General features: G+C 41.1%; 2 protein-coding genes across 2 annotated transcripts in view; one reads left to right on the top strand and one right to left on the bottom strand.

Moving 5' to 3' along the window:
- The window catches only part of LOC117520582 (calcium uptake protein 3, mitochondrial-like), a 103360-nt gene extending 99507 nt beyond the window's left edge, over positions 1 to 3853 (bottom strand). The window contains exon 1 of the mRNA XM_034181895.1: positions 3619 to 3853. Within this exon, the coding sequence (XP_034037786.1) occupies positions 3619 to 3843 (225 nt within the window). The 5' untranslated portion in view covers positions 3844 to 3853. The remainder of the gene's footprint in view (positions 1 to 3618) is intronic.
- Positions 3854 to 4212: 359 nt separating this feature from the next.
- On the top strand, positions 4213 to 7926 carry LOC117520581 (fibroblast growth factor 20-like). The gene is made up of 3 exons (XM_034181894.1): positions 4213 to 4837; positions 5012 to 5115; positions 6710 to 7926. Exons 1-3 carry the CDS (start codon positions 4558 to 4560, stop codon positions 6953 to 6955), a joined length of 630 nt encoding a protein of 209 aa, XP_034037785.1. The 5' UTR covers positions 4213 to 4557; the 3' UTR covers positions 6956 to 7926.
- The last annotated feature ends 6582 nt before the right edge of the window (positions 7927 to 14508 follow it).

Below are 14508 nucleotides of genomic sequence, written 5' to 3'. Positions count from 1 at the left end.
GGTCATTTGGGTAGCTTCTGTTGTGATTATGATTTAAACAGCCCAGTCTCATGTTTTGTTTTTTTCATGCTCCTGTGACAAAATTAGTCGAATTTTCATGACGGGGCTTTTTTTTAACTCACTATTCCTAACCCTACTCCCACCTGAACCCTAATCTTAAGCATAACCTAATCTTACTCCTTCCGCCCACCCTAACCATAACCACAACCACCCTGAACCCCCCCCCCCCCCCCGCCGCTTCACTTTTAATTTTGTGCAGCCATCAAGAAATGAATGAGAATGAATTTGTGCTGCTGTGACAAAAATGAGGCGCCTTTCATCACAATATCACAAACCAATAGATTAATGTATATTTCGTGTTGCTGAATGATGACTTGCTGTGAGACCAGGTTGGGTTTAAAAACAGTAAACACAGTTGTCTGACAATAAATTGTTTTACACAACCACTAACCATGACTGACAAAAAAGGTTTTGTGTTATCATTCATATTCTCTGAAAAATGGGCAAATAAATAAATAAATCAAAAATTCTACCAGGGTATGCAAACTTTTTAGCACAACTGTATCTTGGACTTCAATCATTAAGAAACACAAACAGTAGATTACTTTATGGTAAATCTGTTTGGAATGGGCAGTTCTCCAAAACAGAGTGACTGTGCAAAAAGGAGATGAGTGATGGAAGCCACAAATGTGAGGGTGTCAAATGGTTAATGTGAAATTTTTATTATTCCCATTAAATTAAAGCAGAAAGTCTACAAGCACATTTAGATAAATTATGTTATTTGGACACATTCTGATTATGTGCAACCAATGAACAGTAGTGTTCACAATAATAGTAGCATCTGCTGTTGACGCTACAAACTCAAAACTATTATGTTCAAACTGCTTTTTTTAGCAATCCTGTGAATCACTAAACTAGTATTTAGTTGTGTAACCACAGTTTTTCATGATGTTTTCACATCTGTGAGGCATTAATTTTGTTGGTTTGGAACCAAGATTTTGCTGGTTTAATTAGTGTGCTTGGGGTCATTGTCTTGTTGAAACACCATTTGAAGGACATGTCCTCTTCAGCATAAGGCAACATGACCTCTTGAAGTATTTTGACATATCCAAACTGATCCATGATACCTGGTATGTGATATATAGGCCCAACACCATAGCAGGAGAAACATGCCCATATCATGATGCTTGCACCACCATGCTTCACTGTCTTCACTCTGAACTGTGGCTTGAATTCAGAGTTTGGAGGTTGTCTCACCAACTGTCTGCGGCCCTTGGACCCAAAAAGAACAATTTTACTCTCATCAGTCCACAAAATATTCCTCCATTTCTCTTTAGGCCAGTTGATGTGTTCTTTGGCAAATTGTAACCTCTTCTGCACGTCTTTTATTTAACAGAGGGACTTTGCGGGGGATTCTTGCAAATAAATTAGCTTCACACAGGCGTCTTCTAACTGTCACAGCACTTGCAGGCAACTCCAGACTGTCTTTGATCATCCTGGAGCTGATCAATGGGTGAGCCTTTGCCATTCTGGTTATTCTTCTATCCATTTTGATGGTTGTTTTCCATTTTCTTCCACGCGTCTGTTTTTTTTTTTGTTGTCCATTTTAAAGCATTGGAGATCATTGTAGATGAACAGCCTATAATTTTTTGCACCTGCATATAAGTTTTCCCCTCTCCAACCAACTTTTTAATCAAACTATGCTGTTCTTCTGAACAATGTCTTGAACGTCCCATTTTCCTCAGGCTTTCAAAGAGAAAAGCATGTTCAACAGGTGCTGGCTTCATCCTTAAATAGGGGACACCTGATTCACACCTGTTTATTCCACAAAACTGACAAACTCACTGACTGAATGCCACACTACTATTATTGTGAACACCCCCTTTTCTACTTTTTTTTTACTAATAGCCCAATTTCATAGCCTTAAGAGTGTGCATATCATGAATGCTTGGTCTTGTTGGATTTGTGAGAATCTACTGAATCTACTGGTACCTTGTTTCCCATGTAACAATAAGAAATATACTCAAAACCTGGATTAATCTTTTTAGTCACATAACACTACTATTATTCTGAACACTACTGTATATATTTAAGGATTCGTCCCATCCTGTCTATGGCTGATGCTGGGACTTTGATATATGCATTTACAGTATCTCTGCTACATTAGATTATTGCAATGCTTTATTTTCTAGATTGCCGCAGTCCAGTACTAGGGGTCTTTAATTGGTTCAAAATGCTGCTGCCAGACTCTTGACACAAAGCAGAAGGTTTGACCACATTAACCCTATTCTGGCATCCCTTCACTGGCTTGTCTCTGTGAGGTCAGATTTTAAGGTTTTGCTATTAGCCTATAGAGTTACTCATGGACTGGCACCAGCCTATCTGGCTGACTTAGTTAAATCTTATGTACCAGTCTGGGCTTTGCGCTCACAGGATGCAGGACTGCTTTGTGTCCCAAGGGTGAGGAAAAGGTCTGTGGGACAGGTAGCCTTTTTGTACCGTGCTCCTAATTTGTGGAATGCTCTGCCGGCCTCAGTGAGACTTTCAGATTCTGTGGAGACTTTTAAGAAAAGACTAAAGACACATCTTTTTACCCAGTCTTATGGCTAGCATCCTTTTTAAATTCTTTTAAGTTCTTTTACTCTTTACTGTGTTTTATTGTCAACTTTTAATTGTGTTTTGATGTTTTAATTTTATTTTACATTGTTTTTTTTTATTATTTTATATTGTTTTTGAGCTGTTTCTCACCTTGAGGCAACACCACAATTTGGCGCAATATAAACTGAATTGAATTGAATAAGCCACATCAATCCAAATTTTTTTTTTCAGTGCAGAGGCAAAATTATAAAACAGTGTCATTGTCCTAATATTTGCAGAAGAGTGTGGTGAGTATTAAAAGGGACAGGCGTACAAAAACATCAAAAAAGATAAACACAAGATAGATAGATAGAGCACACATTATCCTGACTTAAAACTTAGTTGCAACAGAAAGATTAGCAAACAAAGTTTTATGCAAATATGACCACATTATTTATTTATGATCAATAATTTAGTACAACACAGATAAATTATTTATGACTTGGGTCAAACTATTTGTTTTCACCTAGATGTTAAAAAGTCCAGGTAAGCATAATTAACACTTGTCCACACACACACACACACATATATATATATATATATATATATATATATATATATATATATATATATATATATATATATATATATATATATACACACACACACACACACACACACACACAAGGATTGCCGTGACTGTTCTACATGTTATCACACATATACATACATACATACAATATATATATATATATATATGCGTGTGTGTGTGTGTATGTGTGTGATAACATGTAGAACAGTCACCGCAATCCTTGTCAGCAATTAAGCCACGTGATCAGAAAAGCCTTTGACATGATGTCCTTTCAGCACCAAAGGTCGTGGACAGCTCCTTTATGACGACATTATTATTTTCACACTTTTATCTCTTAATTGGTGATCACGTGATAAACCGGATATTTAAATCAGATGTGTGAAAGTGGTTTTCTCTCTCTCTTTTCCTTCTTTTTTTGTGCCGTTTTCCAGTTAAATGTCTGACTGTACCTTTTCGGTGGCAGAAACCGATGGCAGCGACAGATGATGCACAAACGGAGCCTGGAAGCGGCTCGGGCGGCTGCCGACAAACAAGCAGTAATAAGACGCCGCACCGGCCACGCACGCTCCCGCCGCGACCACTTTCAGCGCTTTGGCGGACGCTTGTCCGGCCGCCGCACGCGTCCTGGAGGCGCTGATGAATAAAGGAGCAGTCAGCCTGCGCAGGGCGGCCATGGCTGTTTACTCTGAGCGGAGCCAGCAGAGCTGCACGAGCACCAGAAGCCTCGCGAGAAATGCCATGGATATTTGAAGTCGCACTAGGATTCGTGAGAGTGAACACAAACACGCACTGCACTGAGCTGCCCTTTTATTTTTCTGGCATAACTCTTTGCATATTATACTGCGCTCATTTCTCTCCATCCTGCTGCTGTAAACATCTTATTTTATGCCTTTAGGTGAAGGAAAAAAAAAAAAAGATCCCTGCCAGCCAGGGCACGTCTGAACTGTGACAGCCCCGCCCATTACTAGTCCTGTGGTTTTGCACCTGCCTCACCACCCCTGCCACTTAGAGCGCAAAACCTCTCGGAGCTCCTTTTACCTGCACTGCAGCGTTCGTAGCTTCCGAATCCGGTTCCGCGGCTGCATCACCGTCACGCACGCCAGGTATGCACCATGAGGGCTGTGTGAGCAGTAGCTGCAGCAGAACACCTCCGGCTCATGAAGACGCACCGATCGGAAGGAAAAATCAGTGCGCCAGCGGAGATTTGTGCACGGTGAGAAAACCTCCACGCGTCCTGTCCTTGCGCAACAACGGACATGCGTTAAAGTCACGGAGGAAGGCGCGCGTAAACATGCAATAAGTGCCAGCGGCTTGGCCAGGTAGCCCGCTGCGCAAGAGCGCTCCCTTCGGACCTCCTGTGTGAACTTTAGCCGCTGAGGTTTGACGCGATGGCTGCCGCTCTGGGTGAACTTGGAGGCGTCCTGCACGGCATTGACGGCGTGGCGCACGTCGGGTCCCATTTCCTGCTGCCCCCTCTTGGGGACAGCCCCATGCTGCTGGGGGAGCACCTGATATCTGGGGAGAGGCTGTCCCGGAGCACGACAGCGGATTTAACGCACCTGAAAGGGATTCTCCGGAGGAGACAGTTATACTGCAGAACTGGATTTCATCTGGAAATACTTCCGGATGGCACAGTGCAAGGCACGAGGAAGGACCACAGTCGTTTTGGTAAATACGTTGAAATAATGTTTTCACACAAAAGAAAGTGAGCAGCATGACATAAAATAATGTAATAATGAAATAATGTGGGAAAATGCATGAGAGTGCATGCTGGAATCTGAGTTTGGATGTTGTAATCCATCTTCAAAGTCTGAACAGAACACCTGTGTTATTCTTCTGCAGGTATTTTGGAATTCATAAGCCTTGCTGTTGGCTTGATAAGCATTAAAGGGGTGGACAGTGGACTCTATCTGGGGATGAATGACAAAGGGGAGCTATATGGCTCTGTAAGTACCATCTGTGCTAATCCATGTGGCCTAAGGCGCTGTGACCATCAAGCTTTTTTTTTTTTTTTTGCTTCTTTCATTTTGAATAATTTATGTTCAGTGAAGATATTTCCACAGGCAGGACTTTACAGCTGCAGCTATATGTTGTTGGTTTGTCACAATGTGAGATTTTCAGTCTCTATATCAGTACCCAGGAAAACACTCAATAGAATTTTGGATACCACAGGGCAAATAAATAAATAAATATATAAGAATTAACATGTAGATTAGAACTAATGCAAGCAATATCGTCAATGGCAACACTTATTTAAAGTTTATATGTATGGCAGCACTGTGATTTAGTGGTTTGCACTGTTGCCTCACAGCATGAAGGTTCTGGTCATCTCCTGCCTGGTCCTTTGTGTGGAGTTTGCAGGTTCTCTCCATGTTCCTGTGGGTTCCCTACAGGTGCTCCAGCTTCCTCCCACTTCCAAAGATATGCATGTTAGGTGAATTGGTGACTCTAAATTGTCCGTATGTGTTTGTTTGTGTTTCCATCTAATAAATACGTGTTGCCCCAACTCAAATAAAGCACATCCATGCAAGATAATTTAAGTTAGTTGGGACTACATATATTTATTATATGGAAATCCTGCCCATAATTGAACTGAGTTCATCCAGTGAGCCATTTGTTTGTGTGTAGACTGGCGGCCTGTCCAGGTTCTTCACTACCTCTCAGCCAGTGACTGCTGGGATAGGTTTTATATATATATGATGGTTGTTAAAAAAATCGATACTTTGGGATTAGATCCTCACTTCCAACAGCGTCGATACCAGTATAATTTTTGTTTCCGCCAGTTAACGTACAACTTGAGCGCACCTGCAGACAGATGTGTGTTTTCTTTTCAATCAAGATATAAATAAGTTACTGAGTTATTTTATGGGATTTTTATTGTTTGCACTATCTCAGAGAATATTAATATTTTAAAAAATGTAAAATTTAAATATTTTCTTTGTACATATTTATTCTGTTTCCATACCTGCTTATATACCATATACCTATCCCAGCACCTGCTTTGTTTTTTGTTTGTTTTTTTTGCATTACCTACATTACAAAATTTGCTACAAAGTCATATATTCACATACCTACACTTTGCAGTTTTGTTTTTAATGTATTTTTGTTTTGTACTCCGACAGAGAACTTAAAACTTTTGTTGTCACTAATATTATTTGTATTGTTCTAATCTTTATTTCAAAATAAGCTTCTTAATGTTTTGTCAGTTTACCCCCATGGTATCAAAACTGAGTATCAAGTATTATCCTTGGTATCAGTATCGAGTTTGAAATTCTATTCTTATTTTGACAACCCTGTCAGCAATTTATTCCTTCCTTGTAAAGACAAGAATGCTCAAATATTTTACTGCATGAAATCCATATTGTTGGGGACGGGCTGTGCGCCCACCCATCTGCAGCGGTGCAGAAGTTGTGTGGTAACTGGAGGAAACAATGACGGCACTGTTGCTATCTAGTGTCTGTAGTCTTGAGTATTGAATTTTTTATTTTTTGACAACCCTCATTTGTTGTGCCTTTTGTTTCCCCCAAACCACACACACAGGAAAAGCTCACAGCCGAATGTGTCTTCAGGGAGCAGTTTGAGGAGAACTGGTACAACACCTACTCCTCCAACCTCTACAAGCACGGAGACAAAGGAGCGCGCTACTTTGTGGCATTAAACAAGGATGGTACACCGAGGGACGGGACTAAATCCAGGCGGCATCAGAAGTTTACACACTTCTTGCCTCGGCCTGTGGACCCCGATCGAGTTCCGGAGCTGTACAGGGATATCCTGGGGCACAGCTGAGAGCCGGAGGCCCCCATCTAGATCAGGAATAGCTGCTAAAGCTGCAGCCCTCGCAGGGAGCAGAGAGACGGAAGCAGGGACGGTGCAAGCTGGTGGACGGCAGCCCTGCCAGCAGGGATAAAGGCACCGGGGCCTCTTCTAGGAATGCACGAGCCATCTCTCAGCAGCCAGGAGGACAGTGTAGAATGTCTGACTTTGTCAGCCTGCACACTCAACATGAGGGGGCTGTTTGTTGCAGAGGCCAGCCGACCCGAAAAGTACCTGCATGGAATCAGAGATACGCTGCAGAGAGATGGAGAGAAAGAAGCTGAACGGACAGGGAGCGTCTCCTGAGCCGGCTCAGACAGAGGCATCGAACTGGAGTCCATCTAGTGTCATATTTCTATTTCTGTCTGTCAGAAAGCCTTAGTTTGTTAAGAAGGACTTTGAAGGAAATCAGTTTTTTTTTTAATCCAGTCTAGACTCATTTGAAAAGAGCAAAACATAACAATTTATTTATTCATTTTAGATACATATATTTATGTTATATATTTATTTATTTGAGAATATATTTTTACAATTAGATACCTACGATATAGATAAACCAGTAGAAAGTGTATCGCTTGTGTAAACACTGTGCCATATGTCGTATATTCTTTTTATTTTGTACCGTAGCACACAGCAAGTGATGCAGACACATCAAAATATGGTAACTGTGAATTAATAAAAAAAAAAAATGAAAATCTGTTTATTTTTCACATGATAATTTCAGCCAAACTGTTACACGTTTAAATCAGAATCTGACACCAGCAAAGAGAAAACAACTGCTAAAAAATGTGATTCCACCCATTTTGGTTCCATGTGAAGTCATTTTGGTTTCTATGTATCCAATCATGGCCCAAATCTTATTGTTTTAAAGGAAAACTATGTTATTAAAGGTATATTTTGCTGGTTATCTTTCAAACTTTAAACATATAAAGCTGCTTACGAGATGAGTGTTGTCTTTCTTTATGGAGGCCATTACGCCGAGAGACAAGTCGTAGAACTGATGCTCGCATAAAACTTCAAAGCAGTCTGAATTCTCCGAATCTTGCGACGGCACAACAACGCGATCAGGGCCAAATAAAAATCTGACCTTTAGCTCCAACATGGTAACTTTGCAGCTGGAGGTCAGAGAGGATTAAGTCGTCTCTTTTGGTCATTTCGTTGAAGCACATGGTCATGCTGGACAAAGAGGGCTGCATGTTCAGATTTATTGTTGTGCTTCATAGTGTTGAGTAAAAAAAACAAAAACATCATTTCTCCTTTTTTGGCATTTTGAGTTCTCGTCTACAGTTGACCTTTCAGATACTGAAGGCAGAATTTTAAAAAGCCAGCGTCTCATGTCTGTGCACACTTTGCTCCATGGTTGGGAGATGATCTGTGTTGGAGCATGAAGGCTGCAGCCTGTGATCTCAGTACGTGTGTGTGTGTGTGTGTGTGTGTGTGTGTGTGTGTGTGTGTGTGTGTGTGTGTGTGTGTGTGTGTGTGTGTGTGTGTGAGATGTTGAGCCAGTGGCTGTCGAGCTTGCCGCTGCCAACTTTTTCAGGGACTTTCCCACCTGCACACCTTGAACATCAATGCTCGCCTGTCGTCGATTAATGACACCATCCTCTATTACAAGCCTGTGTGCGTGTGGACATCCCCTGTCCACCGTGTGAACACGTGCAGGCACGAAGCAAAATTCAGGTGGTTGTTTTCAAAAAAGACACCGCTTAAATAAAAGTCCTTGTGGACAGTTTGTGTTCAGGTGTTTTCATGTTCGACTTGCCCAAACCCTGCTTGGTGTTGTCGATGTTGCTTTTGCTTCTTTCCAATAACACCATGCTTTAGCCAACCCAGTCTCATGAGTTTTTTTCACACGAAAATGTGACTCATTTTGTGACTTTTTTTTATCTTACTATTACTAACTGTACTCCTTCCCATAACCATAAGCGTAACCCCCCCACCCCGACACCCCCTGCATCACTTTTCATTTCATGCTCTCATCATGGAACGTATTCGAATGAATTCGTTCTCCTGTTATGAAAATGTGGCACATTTAATGACAGTATCACAAACCAACAGATTAATGTATATTTCATAATGCTGAATTGCGAAATGTGAGATATGGTGGACTTAGCATACAGTCGTTCCTGTAGACTTTTTTTAAATTCAGGGATTTCGATCCTATGCACATGCAACTGGAACATCAATAAAAATTGACAGAAAACTTCCATCTACCTTGCTGCTGCTTTGTTTGGCATGTTTCTGTTGAATTTTGAAAAAAAAAAAAAATTTTCTGTCTGAAACAACTGCGCTACAAACTCCCTGTAGCTAGGCAGCCATCTTGAATTGCCTCCTGTGCGTGCGTGCGTGCCGGAAGTAAACACGTGGTTGTAATCTGGGCATGGAAAATGGAAGTTTTCTGTGAATATTATTGAAATTCCAGCCTTGCGCACAGAGGATCGAGTGTGGTGAAATAAAACAAAAAATAAAAAAAGTCAAGCTCACGTTGAGTTTCTCTTGCAACAACTTACAAAGTCCTTGTTTTGTGCTTTTTTTTCTATCACTAAAAATGTCTTGTTTTTTTGGCCATAAAAAGCAGACTTTGTGAGACTCCCCTCCTCCTCCTGCGCCCCACTGTGACATTTTGAAGGTCATCTCTCCAAACAAGCTGCTGGAAATCCTGATTTGTGATACCTGACACCCAGAAGTGCTCTTTGGCACTTGTTTAATCAATGTTTTGGAGTCTACCCGGCGCCCCCCTCTTCTCGCTGAGACAGATGCTTTTGTTCTCCTCTCCCTCCTCCAGGTGGTCGGTAGCTCCTCAGTGAAAACACTTAAACCCCTCGCCCGCACCCACTGCGGAGGCGGCCTCGCACGCTTAGCGGACGCTCTTCCCTGACTTTCATCACCTACTCAAGAAGCGGCCTCAAAGCCTTCTCGAGGAAACCCAATCAAGTGCGTGGCACGGGGCCATGGGCAGGTGTGGAAGTTGCTGATCTTCCACATCTTTCTTCGAAGTCCGGTCAGACAGCACAGGTGTTCCCTCAGCTCTCACGCTCTGATCTCAGTGTTTGTCAGCTGGGGATCTGACTTAGCAGGAGGAGGCTGCAGATATTGCTGGCTTTGATGTCTGCCCCCAATGATCAGATAGCATAATTTCTATATTTAGGAGGCTGCGTTTGGGGAGTAGAGGGGAGGTGCCGAGGACTCACCTGTTGCTCTTAAAGCCGTGGCCGCTTCTAAGACGTGTTTGCTCAGGGACGCCGTCTGCAGCTTTGTGTCATTTCAATCCTGCAACTATTTATTTCAGGCTCTTTGTTGTTTGTTTATTCTTAAGTAAATTGCTGTGCGCACAAATTATGAGCTGCATGTGTGTTTACAGGGATTACAGCAGAAGTGTAAGTATAGTGTTATCCACTTGATATTTTACACTTTTATCTGTGCACGGCTCACGGTGAGAGAGAGAGAGAGAGAATCTGGAACATTCTACTCCATCCATCCATGACCCGTCCAGCTATGGCCTGCAGAAACAGCTCCTTCACACTCGCCGCGTTGTACTCGCAGGTCATTTTTAGTGTCAGAGCGAAGATGTTTTTTGCGGCATGCTTTTTCGCAAGCAGCAATTAGAGCAGCTTAGCCACTTTACTGGCACTCTACATCCCAAGCTGTCAGTTCCAGTGGAAAATATGTTCCTGTGTTTGCATCTCTATGGAGACGCTGGCAGAAAACAACATTATTTAGGTGTTGTGGAGGAGAAAAAAATGAAAGAAGACGCCCGGGCACTGTCATGTCAGCAGAGTTCAGTCTGTCAGTTGTGGCAAGGTGCAGATTCTGAACAACACACTGTTTTGTTTCAAAGGAGCCGCGGAGGCGAAACAAACACACACAGCTGCTGTGTTCAGCATCCACACACAGGCCAGACCAGGTAACAAGGCAGGATGTGTGTGTGTGTGTGTGTCTGTGTGTTGTAGATATTTGGATGCTGACAAATGTTTTGATAATTTATCTATTAAAGCAAATTAAAAGTGAAAATAATTCATGAATGAGATAACTGCAAAGACATCCAGCTTTAATTTGACAGTAATTACTTCCAAATTTAGAGAAGAGTGCAACAATTGCACCACTTTTTGTGTGTGGTCCTCTAATTTTTAGGGATCAGAAGTAACTGGAAGACTGGTTGCTGAATTGTTTTATAGGGAGGTGCATCTTACCACCTTCTTATCTTCAGCAAGCACGGTGGATTTGTGGCACTGTTGCCTCACAGCAAAAAGGTCATGGGATTGATTCCCATCTGTGGCCTTTCTGTGTGGAGTTTGCATGTTCTCCCCGAGTTTATGTGGATTCCCTCCAGGTGCTCTGAGTTCCTTCCACATCTAAAGACATGGAGGTTAGGTGGACTGGAAACTTTATGATTGTCCAGGTCTCCCTTGTAAAAGAGATCTTGATCTCAGTGGGACCAACCTGGTTAAATTAATGTTTAATTAAATGTTTTCACTGACATTTGTCTGTCTGTTTGTCTGTTAGCAGGATAATACAAAAAAGTCTTGATTGGATTTCAATGACATTTAGTGAGCACATAGATAATGTTCTGGGGGGAAAAAAGTGATTCAGTTTTGGAGGTGATGCGTAATATTCTCTCTGTAAGTGAGATCCAGAAGATTGTTTGCACATTGCAACATTTAACTCAAAACATCATGAGAGGATGTTGTTGAAATTTGGTGAGCAGATGGATCATGTCATCAAAAAATATGACCCGGGACATGCTGTGTATTGGAAACAGGATCCAGAAGCTATTTTAAGCATTCAGGAGAATTTAATTAAAAAAAAAAAATTCATCATGAAGTTTGATAACATTTTGTGAAGAGATAAATAATGTCCTAGTAAATGATTTATATAAATTTTTAGTTAATCTGGAACAGATTCTAGAGCTGTGATCCAAAAGAATGTTATAGATACAGCAACACTGAATTCAGATGAAGTTAATTAATTCAGTGAAGTTGTGAATGGATTGTGATTAACTTTTTATGACCTGAAATTCTTAATAAACAAGACTTGATGTTGATGCAAAATGTAAGTGAAAGTGGGTATTTGGCGGGGGCGATGTGGCCTTGGTGGTGATATGCTCTCTCTGAGTGTCTTCAAGTTTCATTGAAAACTCAGGCAGATAAAAAGTCTAAAGTGTTGTATGTTCTTTCAGTTAAATCAAACAATAAGTAAATAAAAAGTATGGCACAAGTATGGCACTAGACAGATTTGGTAAATCTGTCTAGAGCAGGCCCTCCTCTAAAACTATACTATACTTGAAGGCAAAAAGTGAGGAAAGCCACTAAAGCCCAGTCACACGGCAGTAATTAAGGACAACAAAGTCCAAACGAAACAAGAAATCTGGACTTTTGTTGACTTTCGAGGCATCGTTTGACCTTCGTCCAGCTTTGTTCCTGCAGCTGGCGCATCATCAGAATTTTCAAACTGTTGGAAAATTTGAATGAATACCGACGACAACTCCAATTTGTCCGTATTCCGTTTTGCGTTCTGCCTTGACGGTTTCTTATTGTTTGCTTAGTTTCCATAACATCAACATTTCGTTTGACTTTCATCCAACTTCATTCACTCTCCCAAGTCCGACGTATTGAACGAAGGTTGACGATATCTGAATGAATCAATAACTAAAGCTTCGATGAGCTGAACAAAACATCCTTTTATCGCTAATGAATCATCCATGTTTGGGATGAAAAAGCAACATTTTCATACAGAAACAATAGTGTTAAGAACGTTTTATCAACTACTCTAAAACAAACAAAATCTCTCACCTGCAAGTACTGTGGACATGAGGACAAGGCTGGCTGCGTTCGGTTTTACACCCACTTTCAGTCATGTCATTGTGCATGTTTGGTTTTGATTTTGTTTAAAGCGTCAATGTTCGCTTTGTTTTTCTTTCGTTAGTTTAGGTTTTGTTTCGTTCCTTTTTTCGCTCTTTATTCACAAGATTTGCAGTGATGGGAAAGGTGCAGGATCTTCTGTCCACCTTTTCTCGACTATTGTGACTTTTCTGCTTTTTGTCTTTTGTCCAGCTATCTCCATGTGCCATGTGACTGGGCCAGTGGCGGCACCAGGAAATTTTTGTTGGGGGAGCTGAGGGGGGCCTGGGGTAAATGTTGGAGGGGCTCCACAAAATGTCCTCAAAATGAACAATATATAGTAAATTGCTTTATAAATAAGTAAGTAAAGTAAACTTGCACATACTGTAGGTATACAATCTGAATTCATTGAAATGGTGCTCAAGACAATGCATGGAAGCAACCTTACACAAATCGTCTATAGCATATATCATATAGCCGTAATAAATATTTAGGAAACCTACATTTTTGGAGTATGGAGTTAAATTTGTCTCATTAATACTTGCAAATGCACAGAGGGTGATTTACAAATATCCTTTGATTTGTACACGTGCTTTGTGATCCACAAATACAAATTTCTGATGTGTAACTTGTGTGTGGGTTTTTACAAATAAATGTTTATTTGCAAAACTGAAAATTCTGTTTGTGAAGTGTGATTCAGCATTGGTGGATCACCGAACACACACATTTATCACTTTACTCAGTTATGCAATATTGATACATTCTCAGTGCAAAACTGCAGTTGAGATCCACAAATATGTCAGTCGCTATTCACATTATTGGCAGAATTATTGGGGGAGCTGAGGGGGGGCTTGGCTCATTATTGGGTGGGCTTAAGCTCCCCCAAGCCCCCCCTTGGCGCCGCCACTGGATTGGGCCCATAAACATCCATGATGACTCTCAAGGAGTTACAAGTTTCAGTGTCAGTAATTTCAGAGACTGTGAATACAACGTTTGCCTGATGCTTCACCAATCACAATTAAGGGACACAGAAAGATGCTAAAATCTAGGCTCAAGAATTCATGCATTCTCTTGAACACGGGAGATTTCATCCAGTCTGTTTTATTGATGTGTTTCTCTGTTCCACTTTACCACAAAACTGTGACTGGTGAAGCAAAATGTCAAAGTTAATTTATTGTACACTATCAATTATCATAGCCACATTAGGTGTCTTGGTGGCTACCCACACCACTGTATTTCATGAATGGTGACTTAGTTGAGGACAGAAACATTATCTCACTTCTGAGCTTCATAAAAGATGTATCTCACATGAAAAGTATAATAAATCTGACACAGTAGTTTAGATGCCATCCTCAAATTACAGCCAGCTGTTAACATTTCGAACTCTTGGTGCCATTTTTTGACTACAGAGGCAAAAAGATTTCAGAGGCCGGTGAATATTCTTAATTCATAATTGGGATTTGGTTGTGCAAGTGGAACTGTTAAAAAGTGATTTCACTGATGTAACAATAACATTACAGGCTTATCAAGTCTGAAGGTCAAATTGCCCGATTGTCTCCTCCAGAGGGATTTGTTTCAGCCTGGGGAACATTGGCTGTTTCTTATCTCATCTCACAAAGACAATAAACTGCTTTTCACAGGATTGGTCCGCCCTGCCTCCACTGCGCGTGCATCATTTCACAGCTCAGG

The sequence above is a fragment of the Thalassophryne amazonica genome, chromosome 11, assembly GCF_902500255.1.
Source record: "Thalassophryne amazonica chromosome 11, fThaAma1.1, whole genome shotgun sequence".
NCBI lineage: Eukaryota > Metazoa > Chordata > Actinopteri > Batrachoidiformes > Batrachoididae > Thalassophryne > Thalassophryne amazonica.
This window is presented reverse-complemented; position numbering and strand designations above follow the sequence as displayed.